The sequence below is a fragment of the Hoplias malabaricus genome, chromosome 2 (genome assembly GCF_029633855.1).
Source record: "Hoplias malabaricus isolate fHopMal1 chromosome 2, fHopMal1.hap1, whole genome shotgun sequence".
NCBI classification, from domain to species: Eukaryota; Metazoa; Chordata; class Actinopteri; order Characiformes; family Erythrinidae; genus Hoplias; species Hoplias malabaricus.
Window position 1 is genome coordinate 38386168 of NC_089801.1, and position 25704 is coordinate 38411871.

Sequence of the window (25704 nt, forward strand, 5' to 3'; positions counted from 1 at the left end):
GTGTTTGGGATCTAGCTATCCGGGACCCTACATTCAAGCTCAAGTCCTTAAAAAAAGGAGTGTGCTGGTTTCATGGTGAGAAATTGAGGCCTGAAGCTTAATTTTCAACAGCAAATGCATTAAAATCACAATGTTGGTCAGAAAAATCCTGATTAGAAATTTCCCCACATGGTTCAGCCCTGCTTTTCACATCCCCAGGATCTCAAACCTTCATCAGCCACTCGACACCCAACAAGATAACCACGAGAATCCCTTTCTTCTCTTCTTCTCTCCGTGGATGGATGAAAAGATGGATGGATAAATAAAGGTGATAAAGAAGAAAAAAGCCCGGGGAATCATTTGCTTTTTCCCGAGGTGCTGGACGCCCTGGAACCCCGGTCTCCTCGCTCTTCTCTTTCTCTTCCTCTTTCTCTTACTCCTCTTTCTCTTTCTCCTCTCTCTCGTTCCACTCGCTCTCCTCTCTCCCTTTCTCCTCGTTCTCTTTGTCCCCTCTCTCCTCTCTCTCGCTCTCCTCTCTCGCCCCTCTCCCTCTCTCTCTCCCGTCTCTCTTCTCGCTCTCTCCCCGATGTGTCCCTCTTTTCCGAACTCTTGTCTGACGCCTCCCCTTTGTCTGAGCGATCAGAGCGTTCGGACTTCTCCGATTTCTCACTCTTCTCTGATGGCTCTGCCCCCTCTGAGCGCTCCTTGCGTTCTGATTTATCGGGATCTGTGGACGAGGTGGTGGGTTTCTCCCATTTTGCGATTTCTTCGATCTCACTCAGGCTCGCGTTGATGCTGTTCACCCAGCGTTTCAGATCCTCCTGAAAAACACACAGAGTACATAGAGTTAGCAAGAGTGACGCTCAGACGGTCTCGTCTGATTAAAGTGACCTCTAGTGTGGTTGCTCTGCTCACTTCATCTTTTGCCAAGAAGATATAGTCCCCTTCAGTTTCGGTTCTGTGGAGAGTGGACACAGAGTCCATGTTAGGAATATGATTATAATTATTTCCACCAACAGCACCATTAAGCAGTTAAACTGTTTTTTTTTCAGACAAATGAACAAATCCATTATATTCCTGCTGCAGGGAAAAGTAAACTTAACAAGCACTCCTGATTTTTCCAAATTATAAAAATTGTGAATGAACCAAAAAAATTACTCGGTGGAGTGATCAGCAGTTCCTGAAAACAACTTTAAATACTTGTTGGCCTGTCAAATCTAGAGGAAAGGTGGTGACGTGATTTAAATCCAGCTGTTCAATATGGATTGGGCTTCTGAGGTTGATGAAGAAAAATATTATACCATTTTACAGTTGCACATTTAGCGCTCATCAGGATCATCCCGTCAAATATTTAGTTACACTTGAAAATATTACAAGTTCTAAAGTCTTTGAAAAATGGGTTAACGATGGGATAACTGCTGGGTTTCTTACCGGAGAATGAAGACGTTCTTTTTCTTCTTGTAGCCATTGGTGGTGTCAAAGGTGCAGATGGCCAGATTAAGGAGTGGTTCATCGTTGTAAGGGGTTGTTGTGTTCCTCGCGTCTTTGTAGAAACCAATCTCTCCTTTGTTGAGCACGCAGTACAGGTTCACCCACGATTTACTGGAATTAACAAAACGGAGAAGATACTTTTCAAGTTGGAAGAGTCACCGGCACCTTGCACACAATGTAGCAGTTACAGAAGATGAATGAATGAATGAAAAGAGTCACTGGATGATAATCTGAAAAATGGTACATAAAAATACCCAGGGTTTAACTACAAAATGAAATTAAATTGTCAAATGTGAGGGTCTTAGTGACTTAAACTGTCCAAATAGCACCTACATACCTACTTCTTGTAGCTCTGAGGGTCTGAGGGAGTGAGTAATTGAGAGAGAGTGGATGAATTATCTGTGTGGGCTTTGAGTAAATGTGTATGAGAGTGAGTGTGTAAGTTATTGAGTGAGTGAGTCAGTGAGTTACCAGTTGGGGTTCTAAAACTGTGAGTGAGTTAGTCAGGCAGTGAGTGAATAAATGAGTGAGGGATTTACCTGTTGGGGCTTCTCTCCTTGCCCTCCTCCTCGTGTTTACGGTAGAGGAAGCCCTCGTGGCGGATGGTGTGAGTTGGGGGCTGCGGCGTGGTTGGAACACTCTGAGCCGGAGCAGACCGGGACCGGCGAGTTTCCTCCGGCTCTTTGGGGCGAGGCCTACGCCGTGGTTTGGGTCGATCGCGAGCTCGAGGGCGATCAAGACGAGTGACAGGGGCTGAGAGGCTGCTGGGGGGTCGATAGGCCTCCCCCCTAGCCTGAGAGAGAAAGAGAGAAGGTGTGTGTGTGTGTGGGGGGGGGGGGGTGTTGATTATTTATATTTATATTTTTCATATTTATTTAATATATTTTATTTGATAGCCTGCCTTCCTTTTAAACAACAGTTTAAACATCAACAGAACAGAGCTCCAGGAAATAAGCTGATTAAAAATTAAGAAAATGAGAACAGGGAAGAAAGAGAACAGCAAAAATGGCTAAAAACTTCTGCTCCTCGCTTCTCACTGCTGTGTGCTCAGGTCGAGGTGAACAGCAAGCAGCTCATTATCATTTAAAGGAACAGGCTCTAAAAGTGTCCGTTTGGAACAGTGCTCATTAGACTTGTGGAGTTTTGGCCAAAGCAGGTCACAGATGTTTCATTAGGAACCAGAACAGTGTTCCACTGTGGAGAAGAGGGAGAATTTGTTCCCTTCCAAAGTAGAAATGCAAAGGTTGTCAGGGAGTGTATGAGGTCTTTAGGTTAGAGTGAAGGCAGCAGTTTTACACTCACTTGACATGCTTCTCTCTCCTGAGCCTGTTCCACTATCTCGGCCATGGTGGAGCGCTTATCCCTACAACAGCAAGACACACGATCACAGTCATTATGAATGATTACGAATACATTCATTAATATTATTTTATAATCTACAGAATGATTTATCTCCAAAACATTTTTACAGGTAAAAAAAAGTGAAAAAGCACTCTTAATTTTTAATGCAAATTATTCATTCATTGTCTGAAACCGCTTATCCAATTCAGGGTTGCGGTGGGTCCGGAGCCTACCTACTGGGCACAAGGCAGGAACACACCTGGAGGGGGTGCCAGTCCTTTGCAATTTATGCAAATTAATTTATAATAATTTAATCATGGAGTGTTTCTATCAGTTTATTGGTCATTCAAATCACGACACCTTTTACACCTGGTATTAGGGTTGGGTGGTAGAATGATAATACTGTGGAATTGAAAAATGTGGATGGTATCTTAAAGTGGACCTTCCGTGTTTTTTTTTGGTGCGTGAAATTTTTGTATTTTGTCTTTAAGTACAGTGCCATATAGTTTATTTATGTGCATTTAAGAGAGCCACAGGAAGGGGGGTACTATGTCACACTATGAAAACGTATGGGGGAAATATCAAAAGCCCAGTAGGCTAACGCAGTTGTGAGTTTAGCTCTGACTTAAGGTTAAAAGAGAGAGGAGGCAAGCTGAAAACAGTCAAAATACTGAGAAGATTCTTTACTTGTATCCTCTAAATATATTTGTTTTGAGCTTCAGTTCGCTGGAAAACCATCTGCTGTGGTGTGCTAAAGCACAAGGGCCTAATAGAAACTATGCTTCTAAACAGAGTAGGTTCACCTTATTTTATTTTTTTTTTTTGATATTTTGGATATAGTGTGCAATGTTGAGTTTTGTTGAGCAATACTGCCCAGCACCAAAAACCCTTCATTAGACCCACACCCACCACCACATGGTAATAAAGTAAATCATATTAATATTAATTAGCAAATCAAATTAATATTTTGAGACGTTATGACGGTATTAATATTTTGAGGCGGTATGACGGTACAAACAATGTGGACACCTCCCATCCCTACCTGGTGTTATGTATTTTTACACAGGGTAGTAAAATCAGATCTCAACCAGTCAGGCTGGGGATGCATTTTAATGAAAAGTATAAAGAGAATCTGGTCGAGGTAATTCTATCCAGATTCTGTCATACATCAGGGAGAAAACACTGAATAATTCTATACTTTTTTTGAATATTCCAGTCATTACTAACAAGGTTATGGAAACCGAAATGAAAACTTCACCCCGAGTGCCTCTTGTCTGAGCCCTCTTTCCCAGACTCCTGGTCACTGGAGTCCTGTCTTTGCAGCCTGTGTTTGCCGCTGGCATCCTGCTCGCTGGATGAGTGGCGCTCCAGCCTGCGCCGGTGTCTCTCCTGCCGCACAATCAGTGGCAGCTCGTTGAGCCGAGCCTGAATCTCCTGCTCGCTGGACGTCTGCCTGCCCAGCCGGTACTCCCTTTCTCTCCGCAGGTGGTCCATCTGCGGGTCTGAGCGGCTTCCTCGAGGGTCCCTCTGCAGCCGGCTGTGAATCATTTCCAGCGAGGGATCCATTCCTGTTGGGGTCCCGGGAACGTCTGTGGCACCGCCAACCAGCTGACCGTGGTGGGCCTCCAGCAGTGGTGGCACAGCTTTGTGGATGTGGTTGATCTTGGGCTGGAGGTAGTCGGCTTTCAGGTGCTGCCAGGCGTACGCCAGTTTGGGCTCGGTCATCCCCACGGCACCCATTTGGTTCAGGTTCTGGTAACTGGAGGCGTCTGCTCCTGTCATGCCCTGTTGGTTCAGCCCAGTGTAGCTGGAGCTGTCCACTCCTAAAACACATTGATTTAACCCAGTGTAGCTGGAGCTGTTGGCCCCCAGCATGCCTACTTGTTGGTTGAGTCCACGGTAGCTGGGGCTCTCGAGGCCTAGCACACTCTGCTGGTTTAGTCCATGGTACGAGGAGCCGTTCACCACAGGAGCGTATGGATTCAGAGCAGAGCCGAGCCTCTGGGCGAGAGAGTGCGACGCTGTGTGTGCCATGGCGTGTGTGAGGTCTTGAGGACTGGGCTTGGGTTCCAGGAGTGTGTCCTGGAGTGGGTTACGGAAGAGAGAGGAGGAAGAGGAGGATGAGGAAGAGCTGGGCACCAGGCAGGAGAGAGGGAACATCTGTCTGTTGAGGAGAGATGAGGTGGAGGGTGGCTTGCTCTGTTCTTCCTTCAGTTTCTCCGCCTAAGAACAAACGTGAAGAACAGGCGGAGTTAGAATATGCACATTGAGCCCACTGTCACCCCCCGTAGCTTGAGGTGTGGCAGCATGAACGTTTGCATATGGATGCTGATAGTGACTGAGAGATGGACTGGAACTCATATGGATCTGTTTGGATGGAGTGATGGATGCGTCAGGATATAGTGGAGCTTGTTGCCATGGGGACCTGTCGTAAGGAGCTGAAGTGCTCTTTCCACGTAGCCGCTGCCTTCCTGAATGCTTCGTGGCGGCGAATCAGCTGCTCCACTTCATCAGCTCCGCCCTCTGCCTCACGGCGGCTGCTGATTGGCTCCTTTGAAGGAAGCCAACCCTGCTCAGCCGTGCTAGGCTGTGCAGACTGTAACCTTTGCTGCACTGGAGACACAAAAACAAATGATATAGATTGGATTTAGGCTGTTTTTCTCTTGTGAGGTCAGATTTATACTTGCCCAATGTATAAAGCTACCTCACAAGTAAGTAATATCTAAGTAATTAAGCTATTTGTTTTTAATGATCTACATGTCACTTCATGTGGCAGGGTTTACCAACAAGAGCTCCATTAACAGTGCCCTTGTATTGGAACAATATATAGGATAAAAAGTAAGCAGTAATGACATTCTTTCTCCATCATCGTTAACAAACGGGTGAAAACGGGAAGCAGCGTTTTATTATTCTCTTACTGCGCTGGAGTTTGTCCCAGTGCTGCTCCCACTTCTCATTCAGATCTTTCTGCTTCACCAAAACGTAATCCAACTTTTCCTTCACCTGAATCAGAGAGGGGAAGAATGACAGAGAGAGAGAAAGAGAAAAGGAGAGAGAGAGACCAAGTAATGTAATACAAAATATTGTACTAAATATTCTTAATAGTAAAAAACAACAAGATGGGTATGTTTATCTGTGTGTGTGTGTGTGTGTGTACCTCCTCAGCTGCAGGGTTGTGTGCAGCGAGCAGCATCTTGCCCATGTCCACACACTGCAGGAAACTCTTGCTTTTGTTCTCAATTTTACTCTTCAGATTCTGGTGCTGAGTGATCATGTTCTCCAGAGCCGACTGATCCCTGAAACACATAAAGACACACAGGCGGTAAGACGGATGTGGATTTTGAATTGGAAATTAAAAACGCAGCTAAGAATTCAGGAGCGGGTTCATACCGGGCCTCCTCCGAAGGGCCGATCTGTCCCATGATTCCATCCGTCCACATGCTGAGCTCCCGCACCAAGGCGAAAAACTGGATTTTATCTGTGACTGTGGTCACCTGCACACGACTTCCCTCGCATGCCACTAGTAGCTCCTTCCATGCCAGCATCACCTCCTGCTCTCGGGACAAGATGGCATCTGCTTTCTCTCCAGCATAGATCGCTCTGAGCTGAGAGGCATTCTCCTGCAGCTGACGTACCTGGACCAGGTCGGAATAAAAATATTGATCAGTAATAACAATTCTATAGACACAGGTAAGAGAACTGCAGAATCATAGACAGGTCACATTACAATACAGTGTGATGGTAAACACAAGGTTAAATACTGTAATCAAACTTTAAGGCAGTGGCAGCTGCCACAAGTTACTCAAGAAACAAACTTGACATTGTCACGATTTTAACGAGTGTTTTCAGGTAACCACATGTAGTTATACCGCCAGTAACCAGTAGATGGCAGTCATTACAGTCCTGAATTCAGCTTCCTATAATAGTGCAATATATCGCAATTAATGTAGGGAACAGCCAGTAGGGGGCTAACACATCATTCACTCCCACATCCTTTCATGTTTCTTTTCGTGAAACGTCTGTGTTTGGACTGTGTGAGGAAACCAGAGCACCTGGAGGAAACCCAAAGAGTCACAGGGAGACACACCCCCTCACAGACAGTGACCTAAAGAGAGGATCTCGCCCAGGACCCCGAAGCCCTGCAGATGCAGCGTGCCTCCTGTATTCAGTTGACCATGTAATATTAAACGTTCAGGGAGGTTACAGTGAGGTGTTGCTGAATCTGAATGGGGAAATTCCCTTTGCTACCATTCAGACTGCGGTACATCTGTGGTGGGCTCCGCACCTGGTCAGTACAGGTGTTAAGAGCATGTGATTGTATGTGTATATGTGTGTGTGTGTGTGTGTGTGTGTCTCACCTGTGAGACAAGGAGCTGAAGCGAGTGCTGGAAGGAATGCAGCAGTCTCTGCAGTGTTCCTGGGTTTGCTGTGCTCACCTGACATGAGCGAACCTCAGGCAGCTGCCTCATCTTCCCCTCAATCTGCACCAACACCTACACAAACACACACAAGCACACACAGAACATAAAAAACAGCCGAATTTGATAGGTAAATGCAGTATTGGAAATTATTAACATTTCTTGTACAAAAACATTTTTTTTATTGTTTAATGGAACATGTGGGCAGCTCTCTCCTGCTGTTATCACTGAGTACTGTATATCATTAACTAAAGTGTGAGGACCACTAGGAATGTGTGAAGCCACAAAATTTAGGACAGGTCAGAAATCCATTGCCCTGTCCCAGGTCTCCACCTCAGCTTATGGAAAACCAGAGCTGATGAGGCTGAAGTTTTGCTCAATCCTGGTGCCAGCTACATCGAAATCAGCCCGAAGAGTTTCATGTCTTTATTTTTACATTAGATTTTATTTTTATAGCAATTTATTTTGTGAGGGCGGCACAGAGGCGCAGCAGGTAGTGTCGCAGTCACACAGCTCCAGGGGCCTGGAGGTTGTGGGTTCGATTCCCGCTCCGGGCGACTGTCTGTGAGGAGTGTGGTGTGTTCTCCCCGTGTCTGCGTGGGTTTCCTCCGGGTGCTCCGGTTTCCTCCCACAGTCTAAAAACACACTTTGGTAGGTGGATTGTCGACTCAAAAGTGTCCGTAGCTGTGAGTGTGTGAGTGAATGTGTGTGTGTGTCTGTGTTGCCCTGTGAAGGACTGGCGCCCCCTCCAGGGTGTAATCCCGCATTGCACCCAATGATTCCAGGTAGGTTCTGGACCCACCGTGACCCTGAATTGGATAAGCGGTTACAGATAATGAATGAATTAATGAATTAATTTATTTTGTACAATAAATAGCCATTTTAATTTAAGTTTTTATATTTATTTATTGTATCTCTTTTTATTGCTATAGTCTTTAAATTTGCCAAATAAATAATATTTATTATTGTCATTATTATTATTACTTTTATTATGCCTTTAAAGTGCCAGAACCCTATGAGTAGAGTGGTGTGATATCCATTCATTCATTCATTCGTTATCTGTAACCGCTTATCCAGTTCAGGGTCACGATGGGTCCAGAGCCTACCTGGAATCACTAGGTGCAAAGTGGGATCACACCCTGGAAGGGGCGCCAGTCCTTCGCAGGGCGACACATTCACTCACACACTCACACATTCACTCACACACTCACAACTACGGACACTTTTGAGTAGTCAATCCACCTACCAACATGTGTTTTTGGACCATGGAAAGAAACCGGAGCACCCAGAGGAAACCCAGCGGACACGTGGAGAACACACCAAACTCCTCACATACAGTCACCTGGAGTACGAACTGTGTGACTGCAACACTACCTGGTGCACCACACTACACTGTTTTACATTTTTTAAAAATCAGTAAAAACTCAGAACAGCATGCACATTCTGTTTTTGACATCCATACATTCAGCTCAAAAGCACAGCAGTCTTGGTGTTTTGTGTTTGAATGTGTAACAATCCAGCAGGCCACCGATGTCATACTCTTTTAAAGTACATTTTTGACACATGGAAACTGCAAACACTCATTGGATTGCAATGATCTGAACTGTTCCTCAATTAATATGTTTTCACTCTGTTATTAAGACCCAGCAGATCAGACAATGTGAGACCAAGGTGAACAGTAAGCAGCAGTGTAGTACCTCCTGGCAGTTGGTGAAGAACTTGTGGAGCTGGTGGGACGCAGCCAGCATCTGAGCTCTGGTCTCCATCAGCTCCTGCAGATCTGCCCAAGACTCATTCAGTCCATCCTTCCACTCTGCGATGGTGGCAGCATCCGAGTGACCACAGTCAATCATCTCGTTCACCATTTTATTCACACTGTCCATCTGCCGCTGACCTAGCGCGCTGGTCTCAGCACGGAAATCTGTGAACTTCTCCTGCAGAACCTGCACAGAGCAAACAGGCCTCAGCACACTATAGGCATCAGCATATTTCACATGCTGCAGAAGTGTGTGTGTGTGTGTGTGTCTATGAGAGAGAGATAAAGATAGAGAGAGAGAGAGAGAGAGAGAGAGAGAGAGAGAGAGAGAGAGAGTGTAACAGACCGTGACATGTTCCAGGTCCTGTCCAAGCTCTGTGGAGCTGGCCACTGCCTCCCTTTCTGAGATCCACTTTTCCAGGGCCTCCACCTCCCTCTTGAGCTGATAGAGCCAGTAATGCTGCTCCAGCTTTGTCTTCCTCTGCTCCACCAGGTCTTTCAGAGACACATAGAGCCGATCGATATGAGCCTGCTGCTTTGTTATCTGCTCACTGAGACACACACACACACACACACACAGATAAAGCAGGAAGAAGAGAAGTGTGGAATTAGGGATTTCGTGTGCAATGGATAGTGATTACAGTTTTTGTGATTACAGATACAGGACAAAACAGTTTTCCAGTTCAGGAGTTTACAGAGGGGTTTACCTGTTCAGGTGTGTAAAGAGGGCTTTACTTGTTCAAGTGTGTAAAGGGGAGTTTACCTGTTCAGGTGTGTAAACAGGGCTTTACTTGTTCAAGTGTGTAAAGAGGAGTTTACCTGTTCAGGTGTGTAAACAGGGCTTTACTTGTTCAGGTGTGTAAAGATGAGTTTACCTGTTCAGGTATGTAAAGAGGAGTTTACCTGTTTGGGAGTGTAAACAGGACTTTACTTGCTCAGGTGTGTAAAGAGGAGTTTACTTGTTCAGGTATGTAAAGAGGAGTTTACTTGTTCAGGTATGTAAAGAGGAGTTTACCTGTTCAGGAGTGTAAACGGGACTTTACTTGTTCAGGTGTGTAAAGAGGAGTTTACCTGTTCGGGTATGTAAAGAGGAGTTTACCTGTTCAGGAGTGTAAACAGGACTATACTTGTTCAAGTGTGTAAAAAGGAGTTTACCTGTTTAGGTGTGTAAACAGGGCTTTACTTGTTCAAGTGTGTAAAGAGGAGTTTACCTGTTCGGGAGTGTAAACAGGGCTTTACTTGTTCGGGTGTTTAAAGATGAGTTTACCTGTTCAGGTATGTAAAGAGGAGTTTACCTGTTCAGGTGTGTAAAGAGGAGTTTACCTGTACGGGTATGTAAAGAGGAGTTTACCTGTTCGGGAGTGTAAACAGGACTTTACTTGTTCAGGTGCGTAAAGAGGAGTTTACCTGTTCAGGTATGTAAAGAGGAGTTTAACTGTTCGGGTATGTAAAAGAGGAGTTTACCTGTTCAGGAGTGTAAACGAGACTTTACTTGTTCAGGTGTGTAAAGAGGAGTTTACCTGTTCAGGTATGTAAAGAGGAGTTTACCTGTTCGGGTATGTAAAGAGGAGTTTACCTGTTCAGGAGAGTAAACAGGACTATACTTGTTCAAGTGTGTAAAGAGGAGTTTAACTGTTTAGGTGTGTAAACAGGGCTTTACTTGTTCAAGTGTGTAAAGAGGAGTTTACATGTTCAGGTGTGTAAACAGGGCTTTACTTGTTCGGGTGTTTAAAGATGAGTTTACCTGTTCAGGTATGTAAAGAGGAGTTTACCTGTTCAGGTGTGTAAAGAGGAGTTTACCTGTACGGGTATGTAAAGAGGAGTTTAACTGTTCAGGAGTGTAAACAGGACTTTACTTGTTCAGGTGTGTAAAGAGGAGTATACCTTTTCGGGTATGTAAAGAGGAGTTTACCTGTTCGGGAGTGTAAACAGGACTTTACTTGTTCAGGTGCGTAAAGAGGAGTTTACTTGTTCAGGTATGTAAAGAGGAGTTTACCTGTTCGGGTATGTAAAGAGGAGTTTACCTGTTCAGGAGTGTAAACAGGACTTTACTTGTTCAGGTGTGTAAAGAGGAGTTTACCTGTTCAGGTGTGTAAAGAGGAGTTTACCTGTTCGGGTATGTAAAGAGGAGTTTACCTGTTCAGGAGTGTAAACAGGACTTTACTTGTTCAAGTGTGTAAAGAGGAGTTTACCTGTTCGGGAGTGTAAACAGGACTTTAATTTTTCAGGTGTGTAAAGAGGAGTTTACCTGTTCAGGAGTGTAAATAGGACTTTACTTGTTCAGGTGTGTAAAGAGGAGTTTACCTGTTCAGGTGTGTAAAGAAGAGTTTACCTGTTCAGGAGTGTAAACAGGACTTTACTTGTTCAAGTGTGTAAAGAAGAGTTTACCTGTTCGGGAGTGTAAACAGGACTTTACTTGTTCAGGCATGTAAAGAGGAGTTTACTTGTTCAGGTGTGTAAAGAGGAGTATACCTTTTCGGGTATGTAAAGAGGAGTTTACCTGTTCAGGAGTGTAAACAGGACTTTACTTGTTCAAGTGTGTAAAGAGGAGTTTACCTGTTTGGGAGTGTAAACAGGACTTTACTTGTTCAGGTGTGTAAAGAAGAGTTTACTTGTTTGGGAGTGTGAAGAGGACTTTACTTGTTCAGGTATGTAAAGAGGAGTTTACCTGTTCAGGAGTGTAAACAGGACTTTACTTGTTCAAGTGTGTAAAGAGTAGTTTACTTGTTTGGGAGTGTAAACAGGACTTTACTTGTTCAGGTATGTAAAGAAGAGTTTACCTGTTTAGGAGTGTAAACAGGACTTTACTTGTTCAAGTGTGTAAAGAGTAGTTTACTTGTTTGGGAGTGTAAACAGGACTTTACTTGTTCAGGTATGTAAAGAGGAGTTTACCTGTTCAGGAGTGTAAACAGGACTTTACTTGTTCAAGTGTGTAAAGAGTAGTTTACTTGTTTGGGAGTGTAAACAGGACTTTACTTGTTCAGGTGTGTAAAGAAGAGTTTACTTGTTTGGGAGTGTGAAGAGGACTTTACTTGTTCAGGTATGTAAAGAGGAGTTTACCTGTTCAGGAGTGTAAACAGGACTTTACTTGTTCAAGTGTGTAAAGAGGAGTTTACCTGTTTAGGAGTGTAAACAGGACTTTACTTGTTCAGGTGTGTAAAGAGGAGTTTACTTGTTCATGTATTTATGTAGGATCTGTTAGATTTCAGGTTGTCCACCTGACCAGTTAATTTTCCCATTTGTTTATTAACCTCTTACCTGTACAGGTAACCTGTAACCTGTTTATACAAGAGTTTACCTGTTCAGGTATTTAATAAAATGGCTTTCTGTTTAAAGGGATATGTACCTGTCAGGATGTCCGAGCTCCAGCATGCGGCGGCACTGCTGAGACAGAAATCCCACCGTCTCTGCGTAATTCTCCACCTTCTGCTCTAAAGCCAGCTGCTCCTTTAACAACCTAAGAGTACTTGCTTCATCCTGCGTAAGGAGAGAAAGAGAGAGTGAGAGAGACAGAGAGAGAGAGAAAGAAATGGATAGAGGAAGAGAAATAAAGACACCACACAACATTAACCACAGACTGCAGCTGCGGTTAAATGTGGTTCTGTGATCTCTGAGCTTACACAAAGAAGAGACACTAGGAGAAAACACTTCACAATAAACAAACCACACACTGTTGGTGAGTCTCTTATGTTTATGACTGAGGCATAAAATATAGGACTTGGTGTGTGTGTGTGTGTGTGTGTGTGTGTGTGTGTGATTAAAGCAGAACCACTGTCACACTCACATTTCCGTTCTCCTCGTTGAGGACATGAAGCTTCTGTCCGCTGAGCCAGGACTCTACCTTTGCCGCCTCGCTGTAGTAATGCTGGGCGTGGCTCACAGCATCCAGCATCACAGTGCGCCGTTCCGCCTCCACCTGTAGCACCTCCCACAGCCGCTGCACATGGCCTGCCCCCTCTCTTAGAAGCTCTGCCTCAGGCGTCCGGAGAGCAGCCACGGCTTCCGCACGCTCCAAAAGCTCCTCCAACCGCACTCTGCGAGCCTGGATCTCCATCTGCAGAACCTACACAACAGGAAATCAGACAGTCAGGAGATCAGACAAAACCACTCATCACAACTCATAACCTCAACCAGACAATTAGATAATCAGACAGACAAGTAATCTGACAATCACACACAACAGAGGCAATATTCATAACTTATCCTTTAAACTAGACAAGCAGATAATCAGACAAACAAATAACCTAAATCAGACAATCCTACAGACAGACAGACAGTCAATTAGACAATCTGATAATCACAAACAACAGAGCCATGAATCACAACTCATAACCTGACCTAGACAGACAATCAAACAGGCAGATAATTATCAGAGAGACAGACAGACAGGTTATCAGAAAGTCAAGTAATCAAACAACCAGCCAGCCACCAACATCACTGTAGCTCTTAAAGGGCGAATCAGAAACAGAATTAAAACAGATGCCGAAGGCACTTCGCACTTGAAGTTAAACAGTGTCATTTGTAACAGAGCAGTGGAAACCACTACTGAATGATTTACTGCAGCGGTTTCTAAAAGACCCTTGCATGCCATATTCAGCTCCTACTGGAAGCCATTTAAGGTAAAAACAGTCATAAAAATCAATTATTCAGAACGTACACAGCGTCTGAGTTGCTGCTGTCTTTTTATAGAGCAACACACTCATGAAAAGTTGGAACTAAAAGAAATAACATGAAATCTATACATCATTGGAACATAATTTGCTGCGTAGGTTTGGGCACCGATGGCCATTCAATTAGAAACCCTAACCTTAGCTCCACTGTGTCTGGGTTTATTCATCACTGAGCCAATGATGACTGCAACTTAGGTATTTTTGGGCTGGACCTCTAACAAAATGTCCAGAAAGTGTACACATTATAGGTTAATATATTTTTTTATTTCTTGTATAAATTTATATAAAAGTATAGTTATTATAGTTATATTATATATAGTATAATTCTTCTCCATCACATATTTATTACCTCATGGCTTTTAACGAGCTGCTGAATGCTCTGAAGGTTGGTCCCGTATTCCTTGGAAGAGGCCAGGGGCAATCGCTCCTCGATCCACACCTGCACAGAGAGAGAGAGAGAGAGAGAGAGAGAGAGAGAGAGAGAGATTGGACAGGTGGTGGATACAGAGAAAGACTGAAATCAATGTGTAAATCTCTCGGACTGAGTCTAATTATTGATGTTTCAAAAGTCACTAGAGCTCTACACGCTAGGAGGAGAATATTAATTGCCAGTCCTTTACAGGGTGACACACACACACTCATACCTATGGACATTTTTGAGTCGCCAATCCACCTACCAACGTGTGTTTTTGGACCGTGGGAGGAAACCTGAGCACCCAGAGGAAACCCACGCAGACACGGGGAGAACACACCAAACTCCTTACAGGCCCAGACAGATCCCTCACCTGGAGCAGGACTTGAACCCACAACCTCCAGGTCCCTGGAGCTGTTCATTATATAATGAATTATTTAAAGCTATAGCAATCCACTGCAACTCACAATCTCATCCTCAAGGTCCTGTGTGACTTGATGCAGTTCTTTAGATGCAAGAAGGATCCGCCTCCTTTCCTTCAATGGCTCAATCAAACGCACCATCCTTGTCTCTGCCACACCCCCATGGCCCTCGCCCTCAATTCCAATTGGCCCCCGCTGGAGCCTGTCAGCCAGCCCCATGTCACTCAGCCTCCCCATATCAGCTCCGCTCCTCATCTCTCCAACTCCCTGATAGAGCTGCATTTGAGCCTCCATTGACTGAGAAAGACAGAGAAAGGAGAAATTTTCCTTTCAGTTGTATATTTATCATTTTCTACTATTAACAACAACAGAAAGCATGGGCAAGGGCAAAAGAGGAGAGATAAAAAAGTGAATAATATTGAATTCATAAATATATGTATTATATTAAAATATATCATCTTTTAAACGTAGAAAACATAGTAAAAGCAGACAGTCCAGGGAGAGAAAATCTCAGTTTCATTAATGGCTCCCACATACTCCAGAAGATATTGTCTTTGTTTCAACCTCAGTTTTTCATTCAAAAATATTTTTTCTAACAGATTGTATATTGGGGGACTTTGTTACGCAAGATGCATTTCCTTGCTATATATGATGTCATGCCAAGCCTTCTAACAAGGACGGGGTCCAGAGTCCTGCCCAGATCAGTACCCAATATACTTTCTATGTGCAATGCAATGCAAGTTTCATCTCATGTCATTTCATACCAATGTGAAACATATTTTTCTATATATGTGCAATATTGTTTATAAATACATTTTAAAATTAATATATTATTTTAAATATGTAATACAAAATATACTGCCTCAGTTTAGCATTCAACTGCAATGAGCCCCGACCTGTATCCTCTGGAGTTGCTGGCTGAAGGTGGTCCGAGTGGGCAGGAGGGATGTAGGGGTGGTGTGTGAGGAGTATGAGGAGTGTGAGGTGGTCCCGAGGGCAGGGGGCTGGTCCTGGAGCAAAGAGAGGTGCTGGTCGAGTTCATTCAGGCTCTGTGGGACTTCTTGTGTCCTGTGATTCTGAGTCTCGAAGAGCTGCCTAGCTTTGGCCTTGGTGGTACTTTCCAGGTGCGTCCAGCACTCCCGCATCTCCTTCAGCTTCTGATGGACGACCGGACGGAGCTCTGGCTGCTCCTGGATGAGCTCCTCACCCTCCTGCACGTGATATATCCATGTCATTTGGTTTCAACAAGAAACACAGGTGTGATTTATCATTTGGAAGTGAAAGAATTAGATGGAGATATTCATAAATGAGTAGAGAAACAATGAAATGCTAAGAAAGTGATGCCACAATCCTCAGCCTTAAGGTTATAATGTTAGACTCAAGTTGGATCCTGCTGGATTGCTTGGATTATTCCACTTATTATTGCATATTTTTTACATCAAAGTGTTGCATGAGTAATCTAAATCTAGAGATTATTTGTGTAACATAATGAAATTAAATTAAATGTTATATCTGAATGTAGATGTCATACAACCCTTTGACAAAAAAAAGTAAGCAAATTCAAAATATCATATTTTAAAAAAAATGTGAATACCTAAGTGCTGGTACGGATCAATTCATTGTTAAGTAGTCAATGCTAGGTAGCTAACTGAACGAAGCTAATGAAAGGTAGCTAGTAGGTCCAAATGGGTCACAATATGGAGGATACTTCCAAATGTCCACCACAACTTAGCCCTGATCATACAACAAACAGAGCAGAACAGACATTTAGCCAGAACTGGTTCATCTGACTCTGTGCCATCAGGGTGTTGTCCTAGTCTCTCTCACTTTCTCTTCCTTCCCTTCTTCCTTTCTCTGTCATGTTTCCAATTCAGTCACACTCATTCTTGCTATTTCCCACCAGCCTCTCTCTCTCTCTCTCTCTCTCTTTCTGAGAGTGTGTTTTGCAGTCTCTGCAGTATGTGGGGGAGCAGTCAGAAGGCAGTGCGCTCGCGCCAAACGGAGAAATGCAGCACTGCGTTCTCTCTCACTTACACACACACACGTATGTACATATACAGATAGATAGAGAGAGGGAGAGCGACAGAGAGAGAGAGAATGGAGTCCAGTTATAACAGTAAGGCTGCCATTTTAGTCTGTTACTTCAGTGCCATGTATGCCCCCCCCCCTCTCTCTCTCTCTCTTTCTGTGTGTGTGTGTGTGCGTGCATGTGTGTATATGCGCGCGCGCACGTGTCCTAGTTTAGGTGTGTGAAACCTCGTTTGCTCTACTCCGGTCACATCCATCTTTGCTGGTCCCATCTAACACAGATGTTTGTACTACTCTCGTTGTGAGAACTTTCTTTAATGAAACGCTGTAGCTCAGTGACGGCCTGGTCTATTTAAACCTCACCATAATCTCGCAAACAGGTCACATTTGGTGAACCAAATTTTTGTGGGGACCAGGAAAATATTTTCCGTTTAACGGATTCCACAAAGCCACGAATACAAAAACATTGTGTTATTCTGGTCTACTGGAATTAGCCTCTGCTTTGCTCTCGCTCTCTACTATGCATATATAATAAACCCAGCAGGCAAGGTCAGGAGTGAGGATCTATGATTGGTCCATCCGCTTGCCACACACAGAGGGGCGGTGCTGATTGGAAGGGGGCAGGATCGTTTCCAAAAGGACACATAGACCTCCAATCACAGCAGGACGCAGAATCATCGCTTCTGTTCTTTCTCAGGTAACACTCATTAACTCACCTTTCACACACACACTGTGTGTGTGTGTGTGTTCCTAAGACACACAGCAGCCATCTTATCTCAGCTGGTCAGGGTCAATTAACACAGTGTAGAATAGAAGAAATTAGAATAAATATGACAAAACAGACCTGAATAAAAGACAGCGTCTCTGTCTCTCTCTTGCTCTGTCTCTCGTTCTCTGTAGAATATTTGTACACACCTATATCCGTACACACCAGAATCAATACAGAGCCAGGTCTGTGCCAAATCTGTGGGCCACACTCATCAGAACCAGCACCACAGCAGCTGTGCTACGCCTGGGTCTTATAAACTCTTTATCAGGCAGTTCTGTTCCATTTTAAATTACAAAAATAGGTAGACTCTTTACCTTAAAACTACTGCTTCAGAATCACTGTGATGCTCCACTGAGCTTTAGGAAAAATAGAATCTCTGTTATAGATAGATCAGGGCTCAGCACTGCAGAAAGTGCACTATGTAACTGTTAGAGGAGGAAAATAAGCCTCAACCCCCTCCCTCTCCCTCCTCCTTGATTTCAGGACAGTGCTGTAAAAGTGAATTATAGTGCTTTTCCACTGCATGGAACCTACATGACGCTACTCAGCTCAGCACGGCTCTTTTGGTTTTTCCCCTGGCCAAATCTGGTACCTGGAACCGGGTAAGTTTTCAGTCCCAGCTCACTCCGAAAGGCAGAGCTCATTTAAATTCAGCACAAACTTATCATTCGTAAAATCCCTTAAGCTACAGCAGCTTTCACATTTACTTTTATCGAACTCACAACAGCAGCTCAGTGTTCTACCTTGTTTTGAAGAGGTTTATATGCTCCTTGGGCACGGAGCCATGTTCAGTCCAAAAACAAAAACAACACGCGAATACACAATTTGTAAACAACGCCTAACTTTACAGCCACCATTGTTATGGTTATCACAGCCAGCGATTCCAGTTCGAGATGGGGTTTTATGACATCACCAGCTCCAGTTTGCAGGGGAGGCCTGCCAGTGGAAAAAGGACAAGCTTTCAGCATTACGAGCCGAGCGGAGTCGTGTAGAGCCGGACCCATGCGGTGGAAAAGCACCATTACACTCTGCAACTGTAGATGGATTCCAGGGGAAGAAATACAAAATCTTACCTATTGTTCCTTTAACCTCGGACTGTGTTAAAACCCTGCTTTGTAAAGCACAGCTCTGGGTCTGTTAAACTGCATCACAAGGGGGTGCTATTCAGCACTTTGTATCAATACAAGTGTGTCCTAGTTTTCTAACAGGACTGCTTTATCCAGCAGTGTCTCCTGTGTGAAACCTGCCACAAAAGGCTTAGTACGTTTGGCTCTGATGATATCTTTAATTATTGATTTCATTCATTCATTCATTCATTCATTCATTCATTCATTCATTCATTCATTTATTCGTTCATTCATTCATCTTCTGTAAGTACTTGACCCTTATCAGTTGAATACAGAATCACGCTGTGGGCAGAACACTACTTATTCACAGGGCCTGATGTTATCATCTTAAATAAACAAATCCAAAAATAAACCTAATAAACATAAGCAGAAATCAACGCTAAAACTGCTCTAATGCTGATATTCCAATAAACACCCATTGAGTTTAATCCAGAACCACCAGCCCAGGATCTAGAACCCTAAACCCAGACCCAGGACTCAAACCCACAGTGTTAGCCGTAGCATGCTAAACCCTATAAGAGCTGAAAACTGCAATATTCCTGCTCCAGTCACAGAGGACTGCAGGGTCCAGAGACAAGCTCTCACACCCAAAAGCGCGTGCACACACATACACACACAAACACCACTGCATTCTCACACAAACAAGTCCTCTGCTGAGCCTTTATATGCCACAGAACACCACAGAATGGCGATATAACACACTCCTGTACAACAGTCCTTTTCATGAACAAGATTCACAGATATAAAGGCCACAGTAAATAGATTACAGTCTGATACTCACACACATTATTAACATATTTTGTGTATATATTTTACACTGTAAAGTGGGGGTGTATTTTCTGCAATTACTTGAACACTAAGACCATGTGTTTCGAGGAATTTCCGTTCTCTGTGGTACAGCACTCTGCGGCCATTTTGAAGCCTTACTTTTTGTGTTTTGTTGACAAAGAACACACTTCTGCAGAGGACTCCTAACAACCATGCAAAACCTGGGCTTACACTAACACTGTCCCCATTTGATAAACAGCATATGAAGCATTCATTCCCTGTTCAGAATGCTACATAGTGCAGTTTCTGCAGGGCTAAGCCTGGGGTAACAACTACAGAGGCTCTAGTCTATTACAGCTAGATGAAGGATCACAATGATTTTGAAGCTGTATGTTGCTTTAAAAGGCAAAATTTAGGCTGCAAACATTTAGACATTAGAGCTCCTGAAGGAGATAGACATTCATCCACACTAGAGAACAAACAACAGTGACATTTACAAACTGCTGCAGTAAATATCAGTCTAATTACCACCTAGCATTCTCGTACCCAAACCAGCAAAGCTCACTGCAGCAGAAAGTGATAAAACTACATCCTTCCAGCCCTCAGCACTATAAATATTTATACAAGAAAAAAAGGAGCCATTAGGAGTTTGGGTCATTAAAATCAAGTCACACTATAGGTCTGTGGAAGAGAAAATAATAAAAAACAAGCACAAGGACATTGCAGGGTTCATCGGAAATAAAAGCCAGATGTTTGAAAGGAGAAAAGCAACATGGGATTTGTGTCCCTGTGAAAGGTGAAGGGTTTATCACTAATAACTCAACATCAGCCCTGAACAAGAGCTCCTACAGCTAGCATCTACTCATCTACAGCTAGCATCTACTATCTGCAGAACATCTGCATAAAATCCACACAGTGTCCACACAAACATCTATAAAACACTTACACAACATCCACACTACATGTACACAACATCCACACAAACAATTCTACAGCATCCGGACACTACTGGATTCATTCACTTAATCACTAGCAGAAATGCTAAGAAGAAATATTACTTAGACTGTGAGAGAATATGCACTCTTCTAAAACTGAAATTTAGCTGAAGAGGATGCTCTCTAGGACCATGTCACAGAAACAAGGATACAGTGTCTTTGATGTGAAGCACTAAATAGAACCTCCCTGTGCAGCAGTTCCTCAATAGGAGGGAGTACAGCGAAGAATTGTAGGCTAACTGTGAGCGAGTGAGTCGGTTACAAGCTTGTTCAATGCAGTGCTTTGCACCCTTACTTACTCCAATACAGCCTTACTCTCTTCAGTACACCCTCACTCACTTTCAGACACAAATTCTCTCATGCGCTCACTGTAGTAAACCCATAACCATTTAATAAAACCCTTTCTCACTCTAATACACCATTACTTACAGAATAACACCCTTACTCACTTTATTACACCCTTACTACTCTAACTCCCCCTTACTCACTTCATTACAACCTTACTCACTCTAGCACCCCCTTACTCAGTTAATTACACCCTTACTCACTTCATTACACTCTTACTCACTCTAGTACCCCTATGCTCACTTCATTACACTCTTACTCACTCCAGTACCCCCTTACTCAACTCATTACACCCTTACTCAGTTAATTACACCCTTACTCACTTCATTACACTCTTACTCACTCTAGTACCCCTATGCTCACTTCATTACACCCTTATTCACTTAATCACACCCTTACATACTCCAGTACCCCCTTACTCAACTCATTACACCCTTACTCAGTTAATTACACCCTTACTCACTTCATTACACTCTTACTCACACCAGTACCCCCTTACTCAACTCATTACACCCTTACTCAGTTAATTACACCCTTACTCACTCCATTACACTCTTACTCACTCTAGTACCCCTTTGCTCACTTCATTACACCCTTATTCACTTAATCACACCCTTACATACTCCAGTACCCCCTTACTCAACTCATTACACCCTTACTCAGTTAATTACACCCTTACTCACTTCATTACACTCTTGCTCACTCCAGTACCCCCTTACTCAACTCATTACACCCTTACTCAGTTAATTACACCCTTACTCACTTCATTACACTCTTACTCACACCAGTACCCCCTTACTCAACTCATTACACCCTTACTCAGTTAATTACACCCTTACTCACTTCATTACACTCTTACTCACTCCAGTACCCCCTTACTCAACTCATTACACCCTTACTCAGTTAATTACACCCTTACTCACTCCATTACACTCTTACTCACTCTAGTACCCCTTTGCTCACTTCATTACACCCTTATTCACTTAATCACACCCTTACATACTCCAGTACCCCCTTACTCAACTCATTACACCCTTACTCAGTTAATTACACCCTTACTCACTTCATTACACTCTTGCTCACTCCAGTACCCCCTTACTCAACTCATTACACCCTTACTCAGTTAATTACACCCTTACTCACTTCATTACACTCTTACTCACTCCAGTACACCCTTACTCAACTCATTACACCCTTACTCAGTTAATTACACCCTTACTCACTTCATTACACTCTTACTCACTCCAGTACCCCCTTACTCAACTCATTACACCCTTACTCAATTCATTACACCCTTACTCACTTCATTACACCCTTACTCACTCCAGTACCCCCTTACTCAATTCATTACACCCTTACTCACTTCATTACACCCTTACTCACTCCAGTACCCCCTTACTCAATTCATTACACCCTTATTCACTTCATCACACCCTTACTCACTCCAGTACCCCCTTACTCACTCATTACACCCTTACTCAATTCATTACACCCTTACTCACTTTATTACACCCTTACTCATTCCAGTACCCCCTTACTCAATTCATTACACCCTTATTCACTTCATCACACCCTTACTCACTCCAGTACCCCTTTGCTCACTTCATTACACCCTTACTCAATTCATTACACCCTTATTCACTTCATTACACCCTTACTCACTCTAACACGCCCTTACTCACTTCATTACACCCTTACTCACTTTAGCACCCCCTTACTCACTTCATTAAACTCTTACTCACTCTAGTACCCCTTTGCTCACTTCATTACACCCTTACTCAATTCATTACACCCTTACCCACTTCATTACACTATTACTCACTCCAGTACCCCCTTACTCAATTCATTACACCCTTACTCATTTCAGTATACCCTTACTCACTCCAGTACCCCCTTGCTCACTTCATTAAACCCTTACTCAATTCATTACACCCTTATTCACTTCATTACACCCTTATTCAATCAATTACACCCTTGCTCACTTCATTACAACCTTAATCACTCTAACACCCCCTTACTCACTTCATTACACCCTTACTCACTCTAACTCCCCCTTACTCACTTCATTACACCCTTACTCACTCTAACTCTCCTTTACTCACTTCATTACACCCTTACTCACTCTAACTCCCCCTTACTCACTTCATTACACCCTTACTCACTCTAACTCTCCTTTACTCACTTCATTACACCCTTACTCACTTTATTTCACCCTAACTCACTTTATTTCACCCTTACTCACTCTAACTCCCCCTTGCTCACTTCATTACACCCTTACTCACTTTATTACACCCTTACTCATTTTATTTCACCCTTACTCATTTTATTACACCCTTACTCACTTCATTACACCCTAACTCACTTTATTTCACCCTTACTCACTTTCTTACGCCTTTACTTAATTTATTTCACCCTTACTCGCTTTATTTCACCCTTACTCACTTTATTACTCCCTTACTCACTTTATTACACCCTTACTCAATCTAATAAATCTTTTCCTCACTTCATTGCACCTTTACTCACACTGTTACCCATTCTAATATACCCTTACTGATACTGAAACACCCTTACTGACACTAATAGGCCCATACTGACCCTAATACACGCTTATACACAATGGACATATACATTACAATATTTCTTTCTTCCTATGTGTCTCTTCTATTTTCTTTCTCTAAACTCTTATTTTACCCTCCTGTTCTGTTCTCTCCTCTCCTCCTTGTTTCTGTCTTTTCTTCTTGTTCTCCATACCTTTCACTTTCTTCCTTTTCTACTCTCCTTTCCCTCCCTCTTTCTTCTCCTGCTGTCTGCTGTTTCCAATTCTCTTTATTTTCATATCTCCCTCTCTCCTTTTCTTTATCAATTTGTCCTCTGTCCCTTCAATCCTGGCTTCTCTTTCTTTATTTCCATCTTTCATTTTTCCTCTCCTCCTCACCTTATATTCATATTTCTTCTTTTCTCCTTTCTCCTGTCCTCTCTTCTTTTATGCTCCCCTTCTCTCTTCATTTTCTGCTTTCCATCTCTTCTTACGTTTTTTTTGTTGTCTTTTCTCTTCCCCAGAGCCATTTTATGGTGATTGCTTTTTCTCCAACCAGTCTTGTATCTCCACCTCTCTCATTTATTCTCTATTCTCCTCTCTTGTCCAGTACTCTCATCTTTCTTTTCTTCGTCTCTTTATCCATTTTCTTACCTCCTGTACCCCATTCCATTCTACACTGTTAATTTTTCTTCTCCTCAGTTCTCCTGCTGTTTCATCCTCTTCTCTTCTGTTTCACCTTCTCATTTATTTCCTCAATTAATCTCTTTCCCTATTTCACTTCTTTTGTGTTTCATCCTTTTCTCTCTCTCTCTCTCTCTCTCTCTCTCTCTCTCTCTCTCTAACTCTCTCTCTCTCGCTCTGACTCACCTGTTCAATCTTGGCGAGCCATTCCTTGTTGTGAGCGAGCTCGGCCATGAAGGCCTGGTGCTTCATCCATTTCCTGTGCAGCTTCTGAGCCTCGTCATGGCCTGCATCGCGAGGCATGTGCATCCTGATACACACACACACACACAATGTTGTTTAAGACACTACCTGAGCTGTGACGCAAACCCAGCTACCGATACATTCTCATAGACAAGGCCTCACACATAAAGTGCTGCATTACAAAACTAGGCCTTTATCTCCCTCTCTCTCATCTCCCTCTTTTTTCTCTCTCTATCCCTCTCCCTCCCTCCCTCTCTCTATCTCTCTCCTTCTTTCTTTCTCTTTCTCTCTCTTCAACTCTCCGTTCTCTCTTTATCTATCCCTCTTCCCCTCTAGGTTTCTTGCTCAGATCTCTCAGAAAAATGCATGAAGCACCTTGGCAGTATCCGCAGCAGTAGCAGCAGCAGCAGCAGCAGCAGTAGTGTGTGTGTGTGTGTATGTGTGTGTGTGTGTGTGAGGGAGAGAAGCTCAATGACTCCGCTGGGTCCTCATGCCTTCCAGGTTACAGTCCAATGCTGCAGTATCCAAAAAAAACATGTCGGGAAGATCAGCAGCATCCAAGAGAAATCCACAGCCATATTCCCATTGCTACGGAATTCCAGAGAAATTAGTGTGTGTGTGTGTGTGTGTGTGTGTGTGTGTGTGTGTGTGTGTGTGTGTGTGTGGGTGGGTGGGTGGTAGTGTGGGTTGGTGGGTGTATGGGTGTGTAGGTGTGTGTGTGTTTGTGTGTATGTGTGTGAGGAGGCTTGGGAAGGTCCAGTGCACCCGTCCTTTCGCTTTGGTGTCCCACTGTCGAGTCAGTAATGTGGGGGTGGGGGGGTGTTGTGTGGGAGGAGCCAACTGTGTAAAGGGGTGGGGGCATAGCTTATAGGTTCTAAAAATCTAAAAATACAAATATCAATGGAGCACACACTTACACACGCACACACACAAAGGAGGTTATAGATGTTAGCATTTGCAGAAGTGATTGCAAGCAACATGGAAACACACACACACACACACACGTGTGCTAGGTTTTGACGCTAGTGCACCACACTGCAGTGTCTGCTCTCTTCAGCAAACAGCACTTGATACTGCAGTGAGAGAGAGATAGAGTGAGTGTGTGTGAGAGAGAGAGAGAGAGAGAAGGAAAGAAAGAAGGGATGCAAATGAATAGAGGAATAGAGAGACGTGGACAGAAAGGGACAGCAAGTGAAGGACGAAAAATGAGAGAGGGAGAGAACAGAAGAGAGGGATGGAGAAAGAGGCAGCAGAAGGAAGGGAGGGAGGGACAAGGAGAGAGGTGGGGAGGGAGGAAAGAGCAGAAGGGATGGGGAGGAAGGGAGCAGGAGAGAGGTACGAAGAGAGGGAGTAGGAAGAAGGGAGGGAGAAACAGTGTGATAGAGGAGGAGCAGAATAGCAAAAGAGGGGAGAAAGAAAGACTTAAAGTTGAACAGATGAGAGTGAGAGAGAGAAAGAGAAAGAGAGAGAAACAGCAAGAGCAGAAGGCAAAGGTGAGGGAGAGCCCGTGATAGAGAGAGGGAGAGAACAGAGAGGGAGGAGAGAAATAGAGAGAAGAGGAAAAGCAAAGGGAGACAGAGAGATCACAGGGAAGGAATGAGAAACGGGAAGGACGGAACTACACAGAAAGGAGAGGCAGAGGGGGAAGGGGAGGTCAGGGAGTGTGTGAGAAAGAGGAAGACATGAGGGAAAAGAAACATGGAGAAATGTGTGTGTGTGT

General features: G+C 43.6%; 1 protein-coding gene across 1 annotated transcript; it reads right to left on the reverse strand.

The window, feature by feature from the left end:
- Positions 1–335: 335 nt before the first annotated feature.
- sptbn4a (spectrin, beta, non-erythrocytic 4a) lies at positions 336–24398 on the reverse strand. The gene is made up of 20 exons (XM_066653704.1): positions 24360–24398; positions 23928–24051; positions 15386–15700; positions 14535–14786; positions 14005–14094; positions 12770–13048; positions 12332–12462; positions 9332–9536; positions 8927–9172; positions 7170–7304; positions 6202–6446; positions 5969–6107; positions 5730–5814; positions 5237–5424; positions 4070–5034; positions 2773–2833; positions 2010–2263; positions 1411–1581; positions 895–937; positions 336–800 (listed from the first exon to the last, which is right to left on the reverse strand). The coding sequence occupies exons 2-20, from the start codon at positions 24048–24050 to the stop codon at positions 336–338; spliced, it is 4392 nt and encodes a 1463-aa protein (XP_066509801.1). The 5' UTR covers position 24051; positions 24360–24398.
- Between the last annotated feature and the right edge of the window lie 1306 nt (positions 24399–25704).

What these genes read in the sequence shown, in the direction of transcription:
- sptbn4a (XM_066653704.1), bottom strand. Translation starts at nt 24,050, where the DNA reads ATGCACATGCCTCGCGATGCAGGCCATGACGAGGCTCAGAAGCTGCAC. An exon ending in GGCCCTTCGGAGGAGGCCCG is followed by an intron (nt 6,108 to 6,201) that starts GTATGAACCCGC and finishes TATGTGTTTCAG; the next exon opens with GGATCAGTCGGCTCTGGAGA. An exon ending in ACAACCCTGCAGCTGAGGAG is followed by an intron (nt 5,815 to 5,968) that starts GTACACACACAC and finishes TCTCTGATTCAG; the next exon opens with GTGAAGGAAAAGTTGGATTA.